We start from the raw sequence: 23,539 nt of genomic DNA on the forward strand, positions 1-23,539 counted from the left end.
TGTGTCTGGCTTATTGCTTTTTAATGTCAGTCAGCAAGGAAAAATTTCAAAATATGGATAAACATTGTATAAAATGAAGATCAAAGCCAATATTTAAACTTCTAGATAATACATGGATTCTCTTAGCAGATTTTGCAAAGGAAAATGTACTAAAGCATGTACAGCTCTTTACGTTTGGTCTATATATCTGGGGTTATAGCCACCAGTTTTGGGGAATACCCCACGGTGAACTGGGTATTTTTCTGTAGCCCTAGGGAAAAGAAGAAGATATGCCTTAGTATTTTACAGCTGTTAAGCTAAAAAGCCATTAGGGCCAATTCCTGCAGGACTGAAAGCAAGACTTGACCAAACATAATGGTAAACAGTGAGCTGAGAACATGTAAGGAAGGAAGGTCCAACATGAACTGAAAGTAATTTAGAGGGTATTTATTTTGGCAGCTGAGGTTCTGACGCCAAATCCCTGATTTTGTCCTAGGAAAGCTGGTGGTGACATTTGGAATGGCTCTATTTAAGGAGAGGAAGTTTGATGACTGATAAGACCCAAGGCACAGAGTCAGAAGTTGGATGAGTGGTGACAGCCTTTTCCACAGTTGTCCTTGGGGACCATTGGGAGACCTTTTGTTGCCACTCCTGCCCTTTTTTAGCAAAGTAGATTTCTAATCAGGCTGTATGACAGGACATTCTTGAAGTATTTTCTTCACAGTGAATTTAGGCTTTCTGTAAGTGAATCTTATTTTGAAGAGTGATCACTGGTTGTTTTTTGAGATATTATTCCCCCAATTCTGCAAATAAGGAAACCAGTGAAGAGGGTTTAGACTCTCATCCATTTAGAACTTCATCCATAAGACTCCTTGCTCTCAGCACGAATCAACCAGGGTACTGATTCCCTCCTGCATCTCCTCTACCCCCCCTGTCAGTTCACTGGGTGCATGTGACAAGGCACATGGAAGTCTTACATTCCTAGTGTGCTCAAACCCAAAGACACCACTGAGCACGAGTCCATTAGACGCAGGGACAGAGTGCTTTGAGACTCCCTGCGATACTTCCTTGCTATGCTGCAGCCTGCAAAGGAACGCTCTTGTCTCACAGTTCCCATTCTTTTATGCAGGACTGGATACCTAATTTGTGGGGATCCAGTACAAAATGAAAACATGGGGCCTTTGTTTAAAAATTGAGAATTTCAATATGGCAACAGCAGAGCATTATACTAAGTGCAGGACACTTCTGAACATGGGGCCTTGTGTGACTGCACAGACGGCACACCCACGAAGCCAGCCCTGATTTTGTTTCTTTTTTATTTTCCTTACTTAAGATCTTAACGTGAACTTAACAAATATTGCCCTATGACATTTGACGGATATTAAATTTCAGGCATGTGTCCCAGTGCTTTCTGATTTCTCTCAATCTCTTGATGTATATTTTGTCTCCTTTCCCTCCTATTTCTTTTCCTCCTCCTTTCCCTCAATACACACACACACACACACACACACACACACGTATGTATGTATATATGTATATGAATATATATATGTATATGAATATATATATATATATATATATATATACACACACACACATATACATGTGTGGTCCTTTTTCCTGTATATATATACATACATTTCATTTCTTTTCCTTTCTTAGAGCAGTTTTAGTTGCACAGAAGAATTGAGGGGAAGGTACAGAGGTTTCCCATATACCCCCTGTCCCCACATGTACAGACTCCCCCACTATCACCATCCCCGACCAGAGTGGCACCTTTGTCTCAACTGATGAACCTACACTGACACATTGTCGTCACCCAGAGTCCGTAGATTACATTAGGGTTCACTCTTGGTGTTGTACAATCCATGACTTTGGACAAATGTATAATGACCTGTATCCACTATAATGACATGTCTCCACTTTCACTGCCCTGAGCATTCTCTGTGCTGCTCCTTCTAAAAAGACGTTTTCTTTAGAAACCAGCTTTGATTTCTGCTTTCCTGTCCCTTTTCATAATCTCACTGCTATGACATCTGTTTATCTCAAAATTCTGGGCCAGTATTAAGCTAAAAGGCTCATGTTGGCCAAGTGAGACTGATTGCAAGAAACAAAGGGCCAAATTCATTGACAGTTGTTCTGTGTGGTGGGAGCAGAAGCAGATGGGATGCGTCAATGGAGGGTGCACGTGCATCGAGGAGCGATGGGCCGCGTGCTTGACGTCGTTCTTACTATAGAAACTGTGTAATACTGTGCTTCAGGTAAAAGATAACACAGGCACTGCAGTTGGTTGGTCCTTTTTCCAAAGGGCATAGCAAATTCTGGTGACAATGAATACAAAGAGCTTTATCCAATATACTTGGAGAAAGCTAGTAGTATAAGTTGCTGTTATTTGTAGTAAGTTCCCCTTACATGTAAGGTTGATAGGAATTCTTTCTTATCAGAGCTCAAGACAGGAGAGGGCAAGCTATCTTTAAATGATTGGATTTACTCAAATCAATAAGCCTCTCCTCCTCTCCTCTTTGCTGCTCTCTTCATTCATTTTTATAAAATGACCATCAAGACCAGTTTACTTGGTGAAAAGAACTCACAGTGAGTGCGAAAGGCTGTATGGCAATTCTCAGCCCCTTGTTTGCCCTGTGAATGGCAGGGGATGGACGGAAAGGTAGAGGATGGGAGTCAGGGCTGGTTGGGGTGGGGGGAGATGTATGCATCTTGGATATTACTGAGCATCAGCTGGCAAAGTCACCTGTTCTCCTGGGAAGTCTATCCCCCAGGTCCAACTAGGACATACTTCCTTATGGCCCCCATTAAGCAGTTTCTTTTCATTGATTAATGGATTATATTTTGGAAACAAGTTTTTTATTTGGCTGCATAATCCAGGAAGATAGGACATACGACCTGAACTTTTTACTCGTGTGGCCCTTTTCTTAGCAATAATTCAACGTGTGCCGTGGCCGACCTTCCCTTTCAGCTGCAGCTGTGATGGACAGTTCCCCGGCATTTCAGTGCCCCACCTCTACCATTCTCCGCCTCACAGGACGGCGCACAGCCCACACTCAAAACAGTTGGGAAGTTGGGAGGGAGTCTGTGCCCTCAAATAACAGGGGATGGGAGTCTGCAGATCAATGCCCCAGCCTCCTATGCTTTGGAGACAGAATTCTGAGATGCATTCCACAAGGGTCCCCAGTGGGATAACCAACTCAGTGACACAGCCTTTATCGTCATTTCCTCTTTCCTTGTCTCAGTTTTCCTGCCCTTCTCTCCTGCTTCCTGGGATCACCTTCCAAATGAGCTGCATCCAAGTCCTAGTTTCAAGCTGTGCTTTCAGAGGAGTACAAATGAAGAGGTACCCATAAAATGAATAGGATGCAGAGTTGGCCGAGCTGACGTGTATGTATGCCAGCCTTCCATATGACTTGGTTCATCTATGGCATTCTTTGCAAGTCTTCAAACTTTCAACGGATAGCTAAAAGAGTAAAATTGGAAAATTAAAATATTCTTATGTTGCAAATGTTCCTGTATGTCAATAGCATCTCATTATATAACATCTATGAAGTCACCTTTTGAGGCCCCACGCGTTGTCAGGCGCCCTGCTACAGGCTGGTGCCAGAAGGAGGAATAAGGTACGGGTACTGCCAGTGGAGTGTATGGTCTGTCAGAGAGAGACGGTGCTAGAAATCTGCCCAGGGTATAGTGAGGGCACAATAACCATGGTCAGTTGTGCGTCCATCCATGGTGAGGAGTTGTGAAAGTTGAGCAGTGAAAGCCAGCGGTACAGACCCAGCAAGAGCAGGACAAGGCAGCAGGAAGCCCAGACAAAGGCACACGCTTGATCCTGGGGGAGAACTGTGAGCAGCAGTTTGAGGTTCACTTAGAATCAAGTGGTGAAAGCATTAACCTGATGTCCAGTGTGAATGACGACGGAAGTCGGGGAGGCTAAGGAGTGTTCCTGAAACACCACGACGCAGTAGCAGCTGCACGCCTGTGGCAGTCTGCACTTTGCAAAGTAGCTCCACACACTGCTCCCCCGACACAGAGGCCTTGAGCACAAGGTTTTCGACAGGATTGTAGGCTCTTTTTCTTTTTCTTTTTTTTTTTTCATGTTATGACAACTTCACTTCTATTTTTTCAAAATGAATTTTTTGATTTAGTGAGGGTCTCTGGGGCATAGGGTGTTAACCACTGTCATATTTAATATGATGCATTTATTTGGGGCAAATCTTAATGTTCTGTGGCTTCTTCAGAAGAAAGGGCTCCAGGAATGCCTAAAAGGCTGGAAGAAATGTGACGCTAATGCATCTTGATGGAAACTTGATTCCTTTCGGGTGGCGTTGCCAGGTTCCCTGCCACCACCAGTATGCTTTTCACCTCCAAATGCACCTGCAATGTTAGCCCCACTCGTTGGAATATTGATGATTATAGTGCCAAGCCAGTGGAAGATTCTGCCCACATCCTTGGTAAAAATGCTGTTTTACTTCTTCATGCAAAGACCTCTTCTTTGTTCTTGAATTGAAAGCAAAGGATCAGAGAAAACATTTCTGTGTGTCCAAAAGATGCATGTGGGCAAGACATGTCACACTGGTCATTTCCACATAATTTCTGGGGTGATCCAGCCTTGCCCCCATAAACCCTTATGCCACCTTCTTTCTTCACTTTTCCCAGTGTTCCAAGGAACATGCTCAGTGCTTGTTCTGTGTGGGGTGGCCTGTAGAGAACATTAGAGGCTGAAGGGTTCCTTACACCGATCTGTGCATAGGTCTTTGTAAGTTCATTTGTACCTTTATCATGGATGTTTTTATGTGAAAATTGTCACCTCATGGCAATGCATGTCTGCCCAGAGATTCTAGGCTCTTTGCACTATGCAATATTGCTTTTCTGTAATGACTTCCAAATTTAAAACTTCCTTATACTGCAAGACTTACAGTAGAAAATCAGGGCTAAGCTTAATAAAAGTTCCAATTCTAGTTCTTATACTTTCTTTTTAATTCCAGAGGAAAGGATTTAGTGGGAGAGAGTAGAAGAGTTATTTTGTAAAATTCAATCAATAAAATTAAGATTTATTTTGGAATCACATATAAGTGACTCTGTCCAGAGCAGGAGGGAAAAAATGATACCCTTATTTTAATCTGAAGAGGAATAATTTTGTCTGCCATGAGCTTTCAGACTGACTGCAAGAATAAGGATTTAATGAGAAGAGAAAACTCGTCTGTGATTTTGTAAGAAGTGGGTGCTGAATCTGTCTTTGCTCTGAGGGGGCATTTCAGAGAAGCCCAAAATAATGGTATTGATGTCTTGCCATCTGTTTTCTTATTCCAGTTTGTCCAACCTCTTAAAAGATTCTCATACTTCCACAGGCATCTGCACACACTTTTTGGCCTTTGAAGTGGGCGGTGGACATTGCGTAATAATTATCGCAAAATTGGACTTGAACTGTCTTGAACTTTCTGCATGTTCGTTGGGTGATGGGTGCTTTGTACATTGAGCATCTTCAAAGAATACCAAACAGAGGAACTGTTTTTTGAATTTTCTTTGGAAGGCTCCCTATAGCTTCTGGTATGTGGGAGAAGGTGGTAGGGAGAGGAGCTATTTGTTGTTACTTTCTGGGTCTGTTTTAAATGCTCCCTTGGCAGCAACCCTTCAACCCTTCGCTTTAATGTTTTCTGCTCTTCTTTGTTTTTAATCTTTTCAAGACAACAGCTGGATTCTGCTTTTAGTACTTACTTCTGTTTCCCATCCTGTTGTGAGCCATTCTGGTGGGCTTTTTTAAAAAGGCATGTGGCATCCTACTTTTCGATAGTATTTAATTAAAAGTTTGGCTTTTTGGAACTTATCATTGACAACTGCTAGAAAATGGAGCCAGTTTGTATACCCAAGGAGTCTGAGACCCTCTTTTCCCCCTGCAGTCTCCCCATCCAAGGTTGAGTGCTTCTTGCCAACTCCCTGCTTTTGGGGAGAGTTCACAGGGTACCCTTTACCCGAGATAAATTACATGTTTTGATTTGTAACTTACATGAACATGCCCAAAAATACATATTTCCTGAGTTATTGTTCACAGTTTTCTGTGATCTTATTTGCTATTCAAATGGTTTAATTTTATATACAGCTGATCTACTTCTAACTTGGTTCTCTGAGACTGTCAGTTCTGAATTTTATGCCAACGTAATTTGTCCCCAAAATATATATGCTCGGATCACCAAGGGCATTCAGAGATGAATATCTCATTTTTGTATATGGGAAGGAGGGAGTTGGGGAGGCGAGGGATAAAAATAACATGTTCTCAAAAACAAAACAAAACAAAACAAAAACCCAGCAAGTAATTGCCAAAGCCATTCAGAATAATTGGCTTGTTCAGATTATGAATTTTTGGATGAGCTATACATTTATGACAGTTTAAAAAATTAACCCACTTTTGATCAGATTTCTCACACTTTCCATTTCCTGGTTTCCCTTTTTCACAGTTTTAGTTAGAAAAATTATAGTGAAAATTGAGCCTTTTCTGGGAAATAACTCAGCAGTGAGAAAGAAATATCATGAAGACATTTTCTGAGAAATCAAAGTTTTAAACATTTTTTAAAAATCCAGTTTTTGTATCAGATTATATGAACTGCTGAACTTCACAAAGAACTTAAGATACAATAACAAAACAGAACCTATTAAAGCTTTTACAATTTATTAACCTTCCTTTTGGTGGCTTTGATTTGAAATGTCCTTTTTGAGATCAGAAAGAATGAAATTAGGCGGCGAATAAAGCATTTTAGGATTTCTGAGAAAAGTTATCTGAATCAGTTTTTAATCCCTTTTTTGAGATAACATAATTTTCATGATAAACCATTATAGCACACTGAATTATAATCTCCAAATTAGAATATAATTGTGCAATTTGTGTTTAATTCTCTTGCTCACATTTTATATTAGGCTTATTTCTTTGCAGACTTACAGTATTGTGAGATTTTCATAAACAGCTATTTAAAGCCATTCATATAATCAAAGTAATATTTATAGATATTCAGAAAATGATAAATGTTAGGATTGTGGCAAAGCAGAAAACGTTAGTGTGTGGGTTTGTCACCTCCCCCCAACAAAAATTCGAGTTTTGGTTAAGTTCCCTGAATGTGCGTAGTGAAAATTAGTTTCTTTTGGAATGATCATACAATTGAAAGACTAATTTAAATTAGGAGGGCACACTGGGCTTGGCAGAGGGCATTGCAAGAAAGCAAAGCATAATTTTCCTCCAAACAAAGACAAGCTTGTTGGAGAGCATGCTTTATTGCTTGGAAATTCTATATATATGCAAAGTTGCTCATCAGTTCACTCTTGGGTTTTATGTGCTTGGTTTCTCCTTTTGTTTGGAAAAATCAAATGCTGAGAAAAAGGAGGCGTAGCTCTGCATGCTATAGGCACCGAAAGACCTACACATGCCAGTTCTCCTGGTGTGCAGTGCTCTCGTGGAGGGAGCTGCCTGCAGGAGGGATGCCCAGACTTGGGCTCCATGCAGGTAAAAGCAGGTGTGTGCTTCAGCAGAGTCCACCCAGAATGTCCGGAAAAGGCCTTTCCTGCATCTTTTTCTGGTCCCTCCCTCTGCCAGCCAGGTGGATACACTGAATCAGGCAGGTTCACATCCAGACGTCCATTCAGTGTTTTCTCTCTTTTTAAGCAGCTTTATTGAGACATACTACACATACCATACAATTTGCTCACTTAAAATGTACCACTCAGTAGCTTTTAGGCTGTCGTACAACTATCACTGTGGTCAATTTCAGAACATTTTTATTACTCCGAAAGACAGGCCACATCCCTGTTAGTATTCTCTGGAGACCCAGATTTAGATAAATCAATTCAGTAAAGGGAAGGAACATTCTCTAGACTGCTTTTATTTAGTTTTTAATTAAAATTTTTGGAGGTAACATTGGTTAGTGACATTATATAAGTTTCAGGTGTACAATTCTATGATACCTCATGTGTATATTGCATTGTACGCTCACCACCCAAAGTCTAGCCTTTTTCCGCCACCATGTATTTGGCCCCCTTTACTCTATTCGTCCTCCCCCCTCCCCCTTCCCCTCTAGTAACCGCCATACTGTTGTCTGTGTCTGAGTTTGTTTGTTTGTTTTGTTTGTCCATTTGTTGCTTTCTGTTTTATATTCCATATATGGCTTTTGTCTTTTTTCTGACTTATTTCACTTATCACGATACTCTGAAGCTCCATTTGTGTTGTCGCAAATGGCAATATTTCATCATTTTTTAAATGGCTGAGTAATATTCCATTGTGTATATACATCACATCTTCTTTACCTAGTCAGCTGTTGAAGGACACATAGGTTGTTTCCATGTCTTGGCCACCATGAACAATGCTTCAGATAACACAGAGGTACATATATATTTACAAATAAATGTTTTCAAATTGTGGGTGTAGATATCCAGAAGAGGGATTGTTGAGTCGTATGGGAATTCTATTCTTAATTTTTTGAGGAACCTCCATACTGTTTTCCATAGAGGTTGTACCAATTTACATTGCCACCAGCAGTGTACGAGGGTTCCCTTTTCCCCACATCCTCCCTAACACTTGTTATTTCTTGTCTTCTTGACAATTGCCATCCTGACTGGTGTGAGGTGGTATGTCATTGTGATTTTGGTTTGCATTTTCCTAATAGCTAGTAAAGTTGAGCATCTTTTCATGTATCTGTTGGCTGTTTGCATGTCTTCTTGGGAAGAGTGTTCAGGTCTTCTGCCCATTTTTTAATTAGATTGTTTTTTGTTGTTGTTATTGAGTTGTATGAGTTCTTTATATATTTTGGATATTAGCCCCTTCACAGAGGTACCATTTGCAAATATCTTCTCCTGTTCAGTTGGTTTCTAGGCTGTTTTTAAATGGAGTTCTCATCTTTGGAATTGCCTTCTTCACTCTGTGTCTTTGTTTCATGGCATAGCAACTACATTCAATACTCAGAATGGCATGTGTACAGCATTTTACAACATACAAAGCACTTTCTGTCAAACTGCAGCTAAGAGGCTCGGCTGGCAGCATGACAAGATTGGGGTGAGAGGTTCCCAGGAGCCCCGCCTGGAGGAGAGGAACCTGTTATTTGGCAATATCAGAGGGGGGTACCTGCAGGCTGGAACCCAGACATTTGAGTGACTGGCACACAACCGTGTGGGATCTGATCTGCGGCAGGGACAGCAGGAGAGCCTGTGGCCAGAAGGGGATCCAAGATGAGCAGAGGGGTGTGAGTGTCAGGAGGATTTCCTTACAGGAGGCTGTGGGCTTGGGGGTGACACATCACTATGGAAGGTTCTCAAATCAGGGGACAAAGATCTGAAAGAGGTAGACATCCAGGTTGGGAAGTGGTCCTCACCAGAGGAGGAGGAGCTGGAGCGGGTGCAGGAGAGCCCGAAGGAAGTCTGGCCTGGCTGCTGGATGCTGCACCATATGAATGAATCTCACCTGCCCACACGGCATAACTCAGTGCCCAGACCACGGCCTCTTCACTCTATCTGAGTAGCTCTGGTCCTTGCTTTTGTCTCTCCAACTGCTTTTCCCTGCATCCCGTAACTTTCCCCAGGCCCACCTCCCTCTGTGTGCCCATTTGGACAGCTCTTCCTGTCAGCATTCTCTCTCAGACTCAAATCCCTCTTTGGCCAGCCCCTTACACCCATAGCTGAGGAGAAAAGTACTTGGGCAGGCGTCTTAGCTCCCTGGGATGGAGATGGTTTGGACCAGCCATTTCCACTGAAGGAGAGAGCAGAGAAGGAACCAGAATGTCATCATATGGTGGGGGAGGGGGGGTGTTGGGGTGAGTGGAGAAGGTTCAGACAAGATTTCCCCTGGGTCCCGGGGTCTAGATTCAGAGTTCCTCACCTGGCTACCATCCTCCTGGGCTGTCCCCACATCTGTCCTTGAAGGTGTAATTTTCAGCTTGACACTTTCCTGGAAACAAGGAGAATCCTTTTTGTCCAGATTAGCTGTGTACTGTGTGGGAACATAGTTGGCAATATTTCCTCTCCCAGTGAGGTCTCTATGGAATTTTTAATAAGGCACTCTTCTACCCCGTAACGTTTTCTCCTCCCCAGATTGTTCTAACTCCCTGATGCAAGGTGCTTTAATTCCCCCCCCCCAATTTAAATATACTTCACTGTATTCAATAGATGTTATTTTAAAACTATACATGTAGATATAAAACTTTCACTCTCTCTATATATTATGTATGTTGAATTGGACAAATATTATTTTGGGTGATATTATTTTGAAAACATCAGGAATTTTATTCAAACTTGCAATAAAATCAAGAATACCTGTATGTTACAAATATTGGAATACACGCATTCATGTTTTATACTTTGCGTTTTCACAAGCATAGCACGCCTGTATTATGTTGTTTAGATGTTTGTGTTGACTGCTACAAAGGTTGTTTCTCTCTTTCCAGCACTATAGAGATAATTTATAGGAAAGCCCAATGGAGCTATTTTTGAGCAGGGAATTGACATTTGAAGTTGAGTTTCTAGATTGCCACAGAAATGTGTTTTCGTTTGTGATCAAAGGTTAATCTGTGTGGGACAGTTAGACTCTTCAGCTCTGTTAACATTGGAGATGGGACATCTGCTGTCCTTGGGCCTCAAGGCAATACAGTGTGGAAACTGCAAGGAAGCCAGAGTGCACTTCCCAGAAAACCCAGTTAAAAAGCTGTAAGTCTGACCCCCGAGGGCAGTGGCCAACAATCAAAATGACAGTGCTAGCAGAGCCCAGAAAGTTCTGATTTGATACAGGACGGCACTGAGACCAAGGAGATCCTCTGGTCTGGTTGGGTGGGGCCTGGAGGAAAGGTTTGCCACCAGTGACAGAACAGAAAATCAGACCAAGTGATCGCATTGTGCTTTTGGGTTACCTGTAAAGGGTGGGCGGTATTTCCGGCTAGAACTAGAAGGATAAAGGACAAGAACGGCCCGCTAGGGAAGAGGGGCAGGCAAGGGCAAGACAGGCTGTGGAATGTGTTGAAGGCTGGGCTGTAGTTCCAGCAGCAAATGGACACACAGGAGTAAAGGCTAAAGCCCGGATATGGGGGCTGAGTACATGAGGTGGGATTAGGGAAAGCTCTGGCTTTGTAATCCTTTGCACTCCTGCACCCCTCCTCACATGCCGGATACCTGGGCACAGGGCACCTGGGGGAAACTTTGGCCCTTCCCTGCTGGTGGGGGCAGAATGCCCACTCCAATCAGGACTTGCTGGAAAGGCAGAGGCAGCTGGACCTACAAAATGGGGAGAGCTTGTCATTGAGCCGAGTTGGGAAAAGCAGATGTTGACAGAATAAATGAATTGAGAGAAATCATTCAAAGTTTCAACTCTGACTCCTTTTCATTTCTTGGCAACTTTTCATTTTGATACAGTTTTAAATATATTCAGAAAAGTTGCAAGACTAGTATAAATAATTCCCCTAGACTGTTTACTCTGATTCTACCGACTGTTTACATTTTGCCTCATTTGCTTTTTCCGTCTCTCTTATATTTTTCTGAATCATTTGTAAGTTGAGATATTTTTCTCCTTTACTGCTAAATATTAAATATTTCAGTGCATATTTCCTTAGAACAAGGACATTTTCTTATATAACCACAAGGCAGTTATCAAAATCAGTAAATCGGCTCCTTTTAACACTCATGGTATTCAAACACCATCCATAATGTTTTATAATTTCTGTTCTATTATTTTTGAACTGTCAGAGATTGAAATTAAATTTCTTTTTTCTTCTGATAGTGTTGGGGAAGAGAACACACACAATATTGTTTCCTCAAATGTATTACATGAGAAGCCTTTGCCAAGTTTATAGAAATATAGTTGGCAGTCACTGGAGTTACAACATAATGACACCAATTAGATAGAGCCATCAAAGAGATCAAAAAACTTTTCTGAGTAATACATTTGCATATTTGTTTGCCTTGGAATTAAATTTTTACAATGCTATCTCATTTTCAAGAATAACACTGAAATCACCCCTTGATAAAACCCACGTATGTGATCTTTATCTTTTTGCCTTAAACTCAGGGAAGATCTTTTGATGAGTAAATTCAATATATTTTCCAGATTTCTCTCAATTGTGTTAAATGGGAATATAGTAAAAAAAAAAAAAATGAGGTGTCTAACAAGAAAGCAACAGTGAAATGTGCTCTGATAGCCAAAGCTGTCCAAGATATATTATTAAGGAGAGATTGAAAAAAAAGAGGATAAAGTATTGTATACCATACTATCCCATTGGTTTAAAACCAGTTGAAATTGTATGTTGGTGTGTGCATAGAAACATTTTGGACGTCACAGAGAAATGAGTTTTGGCAATGAGACTGGGTAGGTCAGTAGGTGGAGGGTAGTGGAGGGAAACAATTTTCTTTTTTCATTTTATAAACTTGTAGTTTAAATTTGTTATCACATGTTTGTTTTATAGTAATGAAAATTGTTATTTTCATTACTATAATTGTTATTTTCATTGCTAAAAAATATAATTACTATAATTTTTCATTACTAAAATTGTAAGGGGGGGAGAGTGGAGGGTGGGAGGGGAGAGGGAAAGGGAACAAGATGGAGGGAAGGAGTTGGGGGGAGAGAATAGTACGTAGTTAGAACAAAACCATAAAGCAGTCATCAAAGATGACGTGGCTTAGAAAGGAGCAGCAATAGGCGGAATTATGAAAAAATAAGCCAGGTATGTAAAATGAATCATTTTCTACCTTCAACTATTTATATATGACTGCCAGTTTTTTTCAGCAAAATTCATGTATGGGTCTTTTTAAATGAAATTCTCACTAATGAGTGTGTTTCCGTGGTAATTCTGGTGGAGCAGATTGGCTACTCTATTACTCTGTACTTCCTTTTAAATTAGAAAATTGATTAGTATTCAGTTTTGTAATTTAAATAGATTTTGATGTGTCAGATTTAGGTTTTGTTTTTATCAGCATCAAGTGATCTTCATGCTTCTCCTGTCCCTTCTCTGAAAGCAAGAGGCTTATTTATAAAGAGCGAACAAACATCACAGAGATATTTAACCATGTACATCATATGATTTCAATAGCTTCTTTCATCATATCTCCAAATCATTAGATTACTTTTTGTAGATTTTCATGCATTAGGCTTATTTTTCTTTCAAGCATTAGTTTTTTAAATGGAAATGTGCCCTTCGGCAGATTCGGCCTGAGAAGACATGATATGGAGGGAATGGGAACCAATATACCTTGCGTGCCAGGGTTGTGAAGAGCTGTGCATGGATTATTTCATTCAGTTCTCCCATCAACCATGATTGGGACGTGGTAATATTTCTGGTTTATTATTGAAGAACCCGAACCTCAGAGTGCTTAGGAAATTCTTTCATTTATTCATTCACTCAACAGTCACTGAAAGTCGGCTATGGCCCAGCCCTGTGCGAGGTTTTAGGTATGCAGTGGGAGAATGTCCTGTTAGCCTGTAATGGAGCAGAGGAGAAAGGCTTTGAACCAGCTCACACTCACATACGGTACATACCCACACGTCGCCTGGGCACGCTGATGGCAAACACTGATGACTCAGGCGTGATGCTGAGAGAGAGAATAAAAGAGACTCATATCAAGTGCGGCTCAGGGAAGGCCACTCCGAGGAAGTCATGTAGAAGTGCAGAAGTGTGGGAATTAGCGAGGCCAGTGGTGGGACGTACGTTCCAGGCAGCAGAAAGGACTGCAGGGGAAAGCTGAGTGCACTCAAGGGGGCCAGTGTGGTTGGAGACAAGTGACCCAGGGGCGAGTGTGAGAACTGTAGCTGTGGCAGCAAGAAGAGGGCAGCTCATGGGAAGGCTCGAAAGGCTTATTAGCACCAGCAGATGTTTGCAGAACTGGATGGAACTCACATTTGCCTGGATCTTAAAGCTTTCTTTCATCCTTGCCCTCTCTCACGCCCCACCCCCTCTGACACACGGCACTGTGCAGTTCTCTTCTACACTTATTTCCCGGATGGCTAATGCACCACTTTCATTATTGACACCTCTTAGCGTTCATGCTGGGAGAAGAGGGGCCTAATCTGTTATTCGATGTTATGGAGGGGAGTTAGAAAGTACGGGGCATGAGTGAGGCCTCTAAGAACACACCATAGGGAAGACATACTACACTTCATGTTGTCTAGAGTAGAGAGATGGTAAAGACCAGGAACCACTCAAAGGATTCAAGGGGTGCAGTGTCCCACAATGACCAGGAGCTTCCCAAACCACACAGAGCTCCTGTACTGTGATTATCCAGTTGGTATGGATCTTGGAACAGAAATAATAGAAAGGATGATAATGAAGGGAGAGGAAGAAAGCAGGCACAAACAATGTGTGTGGGCAGAAAAGCTGCAGGAGTTTAGAATGAATTGAAGTAGAAAGTCTCCATAAGTCGAGAATAGTTGAAGCTAAGCAGTAGCTTACTGCAGGCTGTGGAGTTCCATTGATGTACAAAACACATAAAAGCCACTGCCCTTGTATAGTTTCCATTCTAGCGTCCAATGTGCATGACTATGGAGAAAGCTGGGGTCCTGAATGCCCACTGGGGGTTACAGGGTAGGATTGGAGTTAAGGCAGCAGGACAGGTGACTTATATGGATGCTTCTACAGAAACCTGGCCTGAAAATAACCAGAGACATGCATAGTATCTCTGGCCCAGTGGTTTCAGAGTTTGGGGGACAAAGCCAGAAACTAAAGGAACGTCTCTAAAGTGGGAAATTCAGATACCTGGTTGGGCCAGTAAAGTCTTCCTATCCCCCTGCCTTAGTCCGCGTGGGCTACTATAACAGAATCCCACAGACTGCGTGGCTTATCAACGACAGAAATTTACTTCTTACAGTTCTGGAGGCTGAGATCAGGCTGCCACCATGGTCAGGTAAAGGCCCCTTTCCAGATCCCACAGGGCAGAAGGGGCTAGGGAGCTCTGTGGGGTCTCTGCTAAGAGCCCTGATCCCATTCACAGGGGGTCCACCCTCAGGACCCAATCACCTCCCTAAGGCCCCACCTCCTAACACCATCACCTTGGGGGTTAGGATTTCAACCTGTGAGTGGGGGAGGGGACACACTCAGATCATAGCAGCCCGTAAATCACTCCTCTGTCCACCGTCCGATCTGCCTACTACCCTTTGTGCAGCACATTGTAGAGCAAGAAAGCAAAAACAAAATGTTGGTAGATTTGCACTAATAAGCTATTACTTCCTGTGAAATGATCCTTTATTTAGCTTTTTAAATGATCCCTGCATCCTAATTCTGTCTTATCAGTATTTAGCACTTTTTTTGGAACTTGCATGTTTCCATTATATGTATTACTGACATTCCTATTAGTTTTCCAAGAGCTGGGTTTGAGCATTTTAATGCACAATAACTATACTTAATACCTATCACCCTTTGAAGACTGATATGGTTAAATTAAATGTCAATCAAGTTTTTTTTCTGTCAACAAGGAGGCAGTGGCTATTTTTTTCGATCTTCGTAGTCACATTTATTTGTTAGATGGACTGTAGTAGGGTCAAGCTTAGCAAAAAGAGAAGTATGACGACTTATTATGCAATAACAGCTCCAGAGGAAATTATTTTATGACTCTCAATTAAATCGCATTGACCTACTGTGTGTGTGTCTTGTTCTCAATTTGAGTTTCCCTAAGAGGAGCTCATAGCTAATTTAATTAGTCAAATATACAGAGTGTGCACTAACTTAAATTTTAATCATTTCAGTTAGCTCCTTGAAATCTCCGAACCTTTTAGTCCTATTAAAAGTACAGATGTGTTGAGTGCGCTTCAACGAGAAATCCGAGTCTTTAATATCATTACCTGTAAGTAGTTTGGCCTCTAGGAGTGAAGTGTCTTTACCACCCCCTCTTCCTCTTCCCCGGTTCAGGCTTCTTTGAGGGGCCACATCCAGGCCTGCCCTCCCCGTAAGGGTGTATGCCTTCCTTTTTTCCCCTTCAAAACCATTCTCCACTCATCAGCCAGAATGATCCTTTAAAAACACCTATCCGTTCTTGTCACTTCTCCCCTTAAACTGCTTCCTGTGATACTTAGATAGTGTTTAAACTCATCATCACGGCCTGCGACCTGCATGCAAGGTGTCACCTGTCAGGCCCCTGCACTGCTCGGGCCTCCCCACCTTCTCTCACCCACCTCGTCCTGACGCTCCTGCCAGACTGGTTGTGTCTCTTCACACCACATGTGTTCCCTCTCTTGCTGGAAGCCTTGTTCTTCCTTCCCCTGCCCCTCACGCCCAAGCCTCCTCAGCCTCAGATTCCATGTCAGCGCCCTGACTCCCAAATCTGAATTTGTCCCACTTTCTACCACGCAGCCACATTTTCAGTACGCACTGTACTGTTTTCCTTTCAAGCCTCTGGCTCAAGTATGCTGAGATGATTGTTTGTATGGTCATGTGGGAAGGGCTGTTCCCCTCACTCGATGCAAGGTCTGTGAGGACCCCACTGGGCCACCCTTGTCACCTTGACTAAGCAAATGCATATATATTTATTCTCCTGTTCCTTCAGGGTTAACCTGACTAACCTCTATTATAAGTCTGACTGAATGAGAACTGGCTACACTTTTGCTCCTCACAGTAAATAAGTCTGCTCTCGCTTGAGGGTACATTAGGAACCCTACATCTTCACAAGCCAGTAGGACAGAGAATTTCAAACAGGTGCCTTTTTCAGAGAGACTTTATTTGCTCACTTGCAGCGTCATCCCACTCGGGCTTTAGTCTAGGATTCTTGGACAATTTGGGTTTGGAAACTTCCTCCATTAGCTACAGTTGTGATTATCACACTCCAAATTATAGCTCTTGCAGGTTGGTCATGAATTAAAAATGGCCAGGAGTTGGCAAGCAGAATTTTGCCTCCATTTAGAAATATCTACAATCGAGCCAACGGATGTAATTAAACATCATTGAAGAAGAAGTGTTGATGGAAGTGCTTGGTGCCCCATTATGCCAATGCTATAAAAATCAAGAAACAAAGAAACAGAATACTTTGGCATAAGGAGTGAACCCAGTCCAGCCAGTGATTTGCTGTGAGAAAAGCAGTGCATAGGGCTTTAAAGGGTAAACAGAAAAATTCCACTCGAAGGTTTCCATTTACAACTGCTTTGCTTTCCTCCTCTTTTCTACTCTTCCCATATTTCATATCTCTAGCTCTCTGAGATTTTAGAGCAATGTGTCATGTCCCTTTTCACATCATACATTATATAGCGTACAGAAGTTGTGAAAGAACTCTTGCCAAGAAACAGAAAAAAAAGGACCTAGACTTTATACCCCTATTCCAAGCTATTCCACCACATAATTATGATGCTTTCACAGAGAGTACAGGCGAACTGTTTGCCATTACGTTTTATGAACTCAGCTTTAATACTCTGGGAGAACGTAGTAAAGATGTAGTGAATGGGACATTATGAGACGACGGAGCCCCACACCCCTGGAACGGCCCTGTCAAGTCTTCCCCACTCTGGACACTGCCCACCCTGGGCTGTCATTAGTTGTCCCTGGACTGAGCACGTGCCCCTCCCCACAGGTGTTCACACCAGGGCCTCATCCGCGTGGCTTCCTGTTTTTAATGCTTCTCTAGTGCTGACATCCCAGCCTAAGGATACTGTTTATGTTTTCCCTGCAACCTGATCATCTCCTAGGCCCCAGGGACGGAAGGCGGGGGTACAGTTGCTGGGAAGGGGTGTGCCCAAAGCTCCGATTTCCGCCCTGCTGCTGCTGGCTGGGCAGGGATGTGGTCACCGCCATGTGCCACACTGGCCTCTCTCAGGGAGGCTCCTGCTGGTAGCTTGGGTGGACCTTGGCAGCAGGCAGCAGCTTGGAGAACATCCAGAAAAGGTTTCACAGTGTGTCAGCAACACGGTGACCTCCCGGGTGAGGAGTCCTGCCCCACTGAGACCCCTTCTTCTCTTATCATACAGGGTCCAGCTAGGGTTCAAGCTGCCAGCTTTCCTTTATTCTCTGCAAGTCCTGCTTTACAAACTGACATTGGCCTTTCAGAGTGTGGCATGTCTCTAGTATGCCTCCTCTCCCAGCAGATACCACCCAAATACTGTATTCTATCTCCTAGCCCACACAGAGCCTTTGTGCAAATTAGGGAGAGGTACCCCTGCTCTAAGGGGGAGCAGCCCCAGGCCAGGGCTTAAGGCTGTGGAGCAGATCTAGATTTTGCCCCAGCACCCGTTGGCCTGGTAGTTGCTCTACCCGCCTTCCTGCCAGCCTTTCTCAGTGGCTTGGTGGGGGCAATGGATTGGACAGGAGATGGGCTAGGTTTTAACCTTTCTGAGACTGTCATCTTTTGTCCCTTCTCAGAAAATATTAGTGTACCTGGTAGCACATTATCACCTCAGTTTAGGGACCCACATCTGGTCTCCTGAGCCCGAAGACATCTTCCTTCCCCTCTACTCTAACCCCCCACCCCCCATCCACCTTCCCTCCTCCCTCTGTTCTGAGCCACAGGAACTGACTTTACTTTACAAACTGGCCAACTGTCATTTACAGATTCACTTGTTTTTAAAGGATCCCGTTAATAAAAACAGTTCTGATGGCTGAAAGGCATTACTTACTTTTGTTAAATTATTTCTGACCTTGCTCTCTTGTGCTCTTCTTTTCTCCTTGGACTGTTTTGCATGTGAATATAAAAATAGGCAGTTTACTATAAAACTATTTAAGAAAGTCTGTTATTTAAATTCTTATTTCTCTGCAGCCCCATTTAACAGACAGGTCAGTAGATGCATTGTGAGTGTTTATACTGAGTGTGTATCCACAGCCTCAGTAATGAAGTTGTCATGTAGGGAATGTTCTTTCCTAAAACTGCTTGGGAAATATCATCAAATATTCTGTGGTAGCTTGATTGTCCTTCACTCATTATTTCTATTATTATTATTATTATTATTATTATTATTATTATTATTATCAGCAACCATTTATTAAGTGCCTGATATGCGCTTGGCACTTTCACAGATTTTATTTCTCATCCTCCCACTGGTCCTGAAAGACGGGTGTCATTCTCCCAGGTTCCTTAGCTAGAACACTGCGGTAGGTCACTTACTCAAGTTCACACACAGGTAGCATGGGGTGGAATTAGAATTAAGACCCCTTTCTTGGGTGATTGCAATGTCTGCCGCTTTCCATAACATCAGACGTTCTTAGTTTTTTTCCATTGAAGTTCCCCGAATGCAGACGAAATCAATATATTATGCCCTGGATCTAGACCCTTTGTAGCGAGACATAGCCAGCAGCAAGCTCACAATTTCTTTGAAGTCTCATGCTTTTAATCTTTAAAATGTATGCAAATTTAGCTTTCTACTCCATGTTAAAAAGTATAAAAATAATCCTCTACACTACTTGGCATGGAATAAAATTTAAGCTCCAGGAAGAGCTCCCATGAGCCCCTCTCACATGCCGGCCTGCCCTGCAGGATGCCACACTGGGGGTCTGCACTGTTCAGTTTGAGAAGGTCAGCCTTGCACTGTGGTGCATCTCAGATAAATTCTTAGTACCCGTTTTTTAAATAAACCTGTCAGGTGTGGAGCCACCTGTCTCTTGGCCAATCCACAACCACAGAAGTCTTCCTAACATAGTAGGGTCCCTAATACTTCCTAGATAAGTCCTCAATTGACCTTTGTTGCTTCTTCATGGATTTCTTTGAGTGACCTCTGTCTGGCTGGAAGTTTAGAGATTATTTAATTTGGGGGTTTGTAAACTTTTATTTTTTAGATGCAAATGCCATCTTTCACATGAAATTGGTCTTAGAACTCTAATTTATAAAACAGATAAAAGTGAAGACACTCTAGTTGCCATAGGGGCTGAGGGCTCTGTTTGCACAATGCCCTTGTCTGAGGGAACTCAGGGTTCTGCAGAATAAAATTTAAGAACCCTGGATCAAATTCAGAGCACCCATTTTACAGATGAAGAGACTGAAGCCAGAGATCTCGAAGGATGTGTTTGAGGTAACCCAGCTGCTTAGTGACCAAGCCAGGAGTAGACCCTAAGAACAAAGTGTACCAAACTCTTCTAAGACCCCTGAAGGCCCTTGTGGTTTTCTGGTCCTATGAATAACTGATTTCCTAACTGTCCTCATCGTTCCTGGAGGACTGGAGGGGGAAGGTTGAGGAGTCCTCCAGCCAGGGGCCGTCCACAGTGTGGGTCAGGGTGTGGGGCAGTTAAAGCCATAGCTCTGCCCAGTGCATATGGTGATTTAAAAATGATTGAGTGAAGCCATTTAAGTTACTGAGGTATCAGAGTATGTTGGGGTCCTGACAAAGGCTTTGCAGGGAGAGGTCCACCACGGCTCCCAAGAGGACGTTGTCAAGGGACACAGCCAGGCTACTGCACAGCCCTGCAGCTGGGGTGTGGGACGAATGTAAAGGTGACAGTAACCACCATAAAAATGTGCTGGGTCGCTTCTGAAAAACTGCTGACCTCAGGTTTAAGCTGGCCTTTGCTGACTTTTCATGTGGGGGGCTCGTTAACCGTGGCCTGGTGAATTGGTTAATTCCCTTTTGTTTTCTGTTTCTCAGAAAGCTTGAAGTGGCCTTTAAGTTTCTATGAAGACATGCACTGCGTCACAATCTAGAGTCACTAATAGAGTCACCTCTCACCTTTCAGGTCGCCCCTTCAGTGCCAATAAGCCCCTTATAAGGTAGCCCCATCCCTGCCTGCTCTCTCTGAGCCTGTTTAGTTCTGAGTCCAGCATAATGTCCTGCCGAGAAATGTGTTTCATCAACGCGTTCTCGTGAGGAAGAAGAGTACAGGGTGTCATCAGAAAGAAGTGAATCGGAAGTGGGAAGTTATCAAAGGAACTGTCAGGAATTCAGGGTGACAGATTGGTCCTGTGGGGATGTTTGAGTGATTAGTTCACTCAGAAGCGAGAAAATCATGATTTTTAATGTTTGCGTGCAGGTGTTAGTATAGTTGCCTCAGAATGAGAACACGAAAGGATTAAAAAATAAAAGCTAGTCACATCTTGATTAGAAGAAGGCTCTTTTGAGAAATCGTCAATGTTACATTACAAACACCATTCAAATCTACCAAATGGGCCAGGTGGTTGCTCAAATATTACACGTTGCCAGCTGCCCATTGCTACAGATGAAGTCTTTTCTGCTGACGTTTGTGTATCCCACAAGCACATTCCAGAGTGTTGATTCTTTTGATGCTGTTTAATATTTATGTGTCATCATAATTACAAACCATAAATATACATGACACCATGCAATAAATAAAATTTCCCAGCTTTCATTCTGAAAGGGGAGGAGGCTATATTTATTACCTGAGAAGAGAGGATTCTCATATTCATTTTCCATTCTTTGTAAATGCCACTCCTCTCTTGCTGGAGGCTCTAGATTGCTTTATGCTCACCAAGCCTTATCCCTTCAAAACAGCACGGACTCCAGGGGCTAGTATATATTGCTGAGCCCCAGGTTTTAGAGCATTCCTGGACCAAAAGTCAGGGGGATACAATTCAGGGGAATCCAAATAGTTCTAAAGGAAGCCAACCCCTTCTATTTGACAACATACCAAAAGTTCTTTGCAAGTCACATATGGGCAGGTGTATAATGTAAAAGGAAGTAAGTAAATGGAAGCAAATCAGCTTCTTTCAAAACAGACATTTTCCAGAGATGTATTGCTTTGAAAGAAAGCTGATTCAGTGCCATTCACCTATTTATTTGTATCTGCATCTATAAAAACCAAGTGTCTTTTCCCTCTACAAAAACCTGAGCATTTGTTTGCGGGAGTGAGAAGCTGGGCAAGATGTGGAGGGAGGGTAAAAGACCACACAATTCGGGTAATCAGTCACAAGTACACAAATGAACTGGCTGAGATAGAACCCCCTCCCTGGGCGGAGAAAGCATTCAGTCTTATTCAGGAAGACCTCTTTAGAACACAGCATCTTTATTTTAGACCACAGATCCCAGACAGCACGTTTCATGGCTCTATAAATACAAGACTCAGATGCTTCCTGACACCCAACGTTTCTGCTTTTTAACGTGTAAATAAATGAATGCTCCAAGTGAGTAAATATCTGTGCATTGAGTTTACAATCTTGTCTTTCAGAAATATCGACAGTACATGGCAGGACTTCTGGCTCCTCCTTATGGTGTTATGGAAACGGGAACTAACAATGACAGTAAGTGAAAAATGTGAACATTTTGTATCTAAAAATTTGTTGTGTGGTGTGTGTTTTCATGTGACAAAAAAAATATGTCCTACACCAGCTTGACAGAATAAGTTTCCAGACTCCTTTGTGGATAAACAGACCTGACAGCCCACATGGGTAATTTGAAAAATTGTTAACACAGTATTATTTTGTGGTTTTAGCTGATGGAGGGAGGTATGCTTTGGTGCCAGCTGGAACTTCAGCATACTTAGGAAGCTCTCTGGGGATCTCTTCATTTTATAGTGAAATCCAGTGTTATTTCTGTGCTCTTTAAAAAAATGGAATTCATGAACTGTGTTTGTCCCAGTCAAGTCGAGACACCTGAGAGCTCCACCTCTTGCTTATTTTGATGTTATTGATGAAAGAGAGAAGCAGCACGTGTCACTATTCTTCTTAAATCACGGCCTCTCCAAACTCCGGGCCTTTTATAAGAGACCAGTCTCCGTCTGATCATAAAAGAAAGGGAGTTTTTCTCTTGTGATACTCTTTTCTAGTGAGTGCCCACTAGGCTCAAAGAAATCCTGTGTCCTGAGTCTATCTGTGTGTGCATGTTGGAAGCACCTATTTAGCACTGGTTACTATCCCTGGGCGATGCTCGGTGCATTGCTGAGTCCCCTTATGGCTCTTGCACATTTACATGTGACAAGGTACCAAGTACTGGGGTTTTTGAAGCGGTGGCACTTCAGCTAGACGCAGTGACGCAGCAGGCAGCACTTCCACTCGGAACATCTTCAGAGCCAGAGAGTCACCCTTCAAATCCTCCTCCTGTCTCCTTTCTAGCTCCTCTTTCTAGCTTCCTATCCACTGTTACTCCCAGACCTGTCACTCTGTAGGTGATTGTCCTCCCCACTTGACCACGATCTTAAGTGAGCTTCCTCACTTTCCTTCCCCTTGGGTGCACTATTTCTGTGTAGGCCCTGCCCTCTCTCTCTCCCTCTGTTTCTCTTCTGTCCTGCGGGAGGAGGGCAGATCTTTCTTTCCTTTCCTTTCTGCCCCTATTCTTGATTTTTCTCTCCTGGCTGATCTAGGGCTCACTGGCTCATGAGAAGTACCTGAGGTGAAATCCCAGCTGTGCTGTCTCCTAGCTGTGTGACCCTAGGCAAGGCACTTAGTCTCTCTGTGCCTTGGTTTCCTCACAGAATTATTGTGAAGATTAAATGAAGCAAAACGCGTCAAGTGTTTAGAAGGGTTCCAAGCATATAATGAACACCCAGATGACGTTTGTTATGATTTCCTCTTTAACCCCTCAAAGGCTGGCTTCTGCCCCATACTTCTTGACTGAAACCACCCTGCAGCTTCCAGTGAACAACCAATAACCAGACTCAGTTGTTACTGTTTCCCATTCTTTCTGAATTGAATAAGACTTTGGGTGCCCAGGCTCCACTCTCCCCTGATTCCCTGGCTCCACTGCGTTCTCCTT

The 23,539-nt window shown here is 42.8% G+C and overlaps 1 protein-coding gene across 10 annotated transcripts in view; it reads left to right on the forward strand.

Annotated features, from left to right (window-relative positions):
• RAPGEF4 (Rap guanine nucleotide exchange factor 4) overlaps positions 1-23,539 on the forward strand; it is a 277,635-nt gene that overhangs the window by 133,650 nt on the left and 120,446 nt on the right. For 9 of the 10 annotated variants that reach the window (XM_074338157.1, XM_074338103.1, XM_019727445.2 and 6 more), the window contains one exon: positions 22,017-22,089. In XM_074338157.1, the coding sequence (XP_074194258.1) occupies positions 22,017-22,089 (73 nt within the window). Of the gene's footprint in view, positions 1-10,644; positions 10,663-22,016; positions 22,090-23,539 lie in introns of those variants that run through there. The other variant, XM_019727450.2, reaches the window with a different exon arrangement.

The sequence above is a fragment of the Rhinolophus sinicus genome, linkage group LG01 (assembly GCF_036562045.2).
Source record: "Rhinolophus sinicus isolate RSC01 linkage group LG01, ASM3656204v1, whole genome shotgun sequence".
Classification (NCBI taxonomy): domain Eukaryota; kingdom Metazoa; phylum Chordata; class Mammalia; order Chiroptera; family Rhinolophidae; genus Rhinolophus; species Rhinolophus sinicus.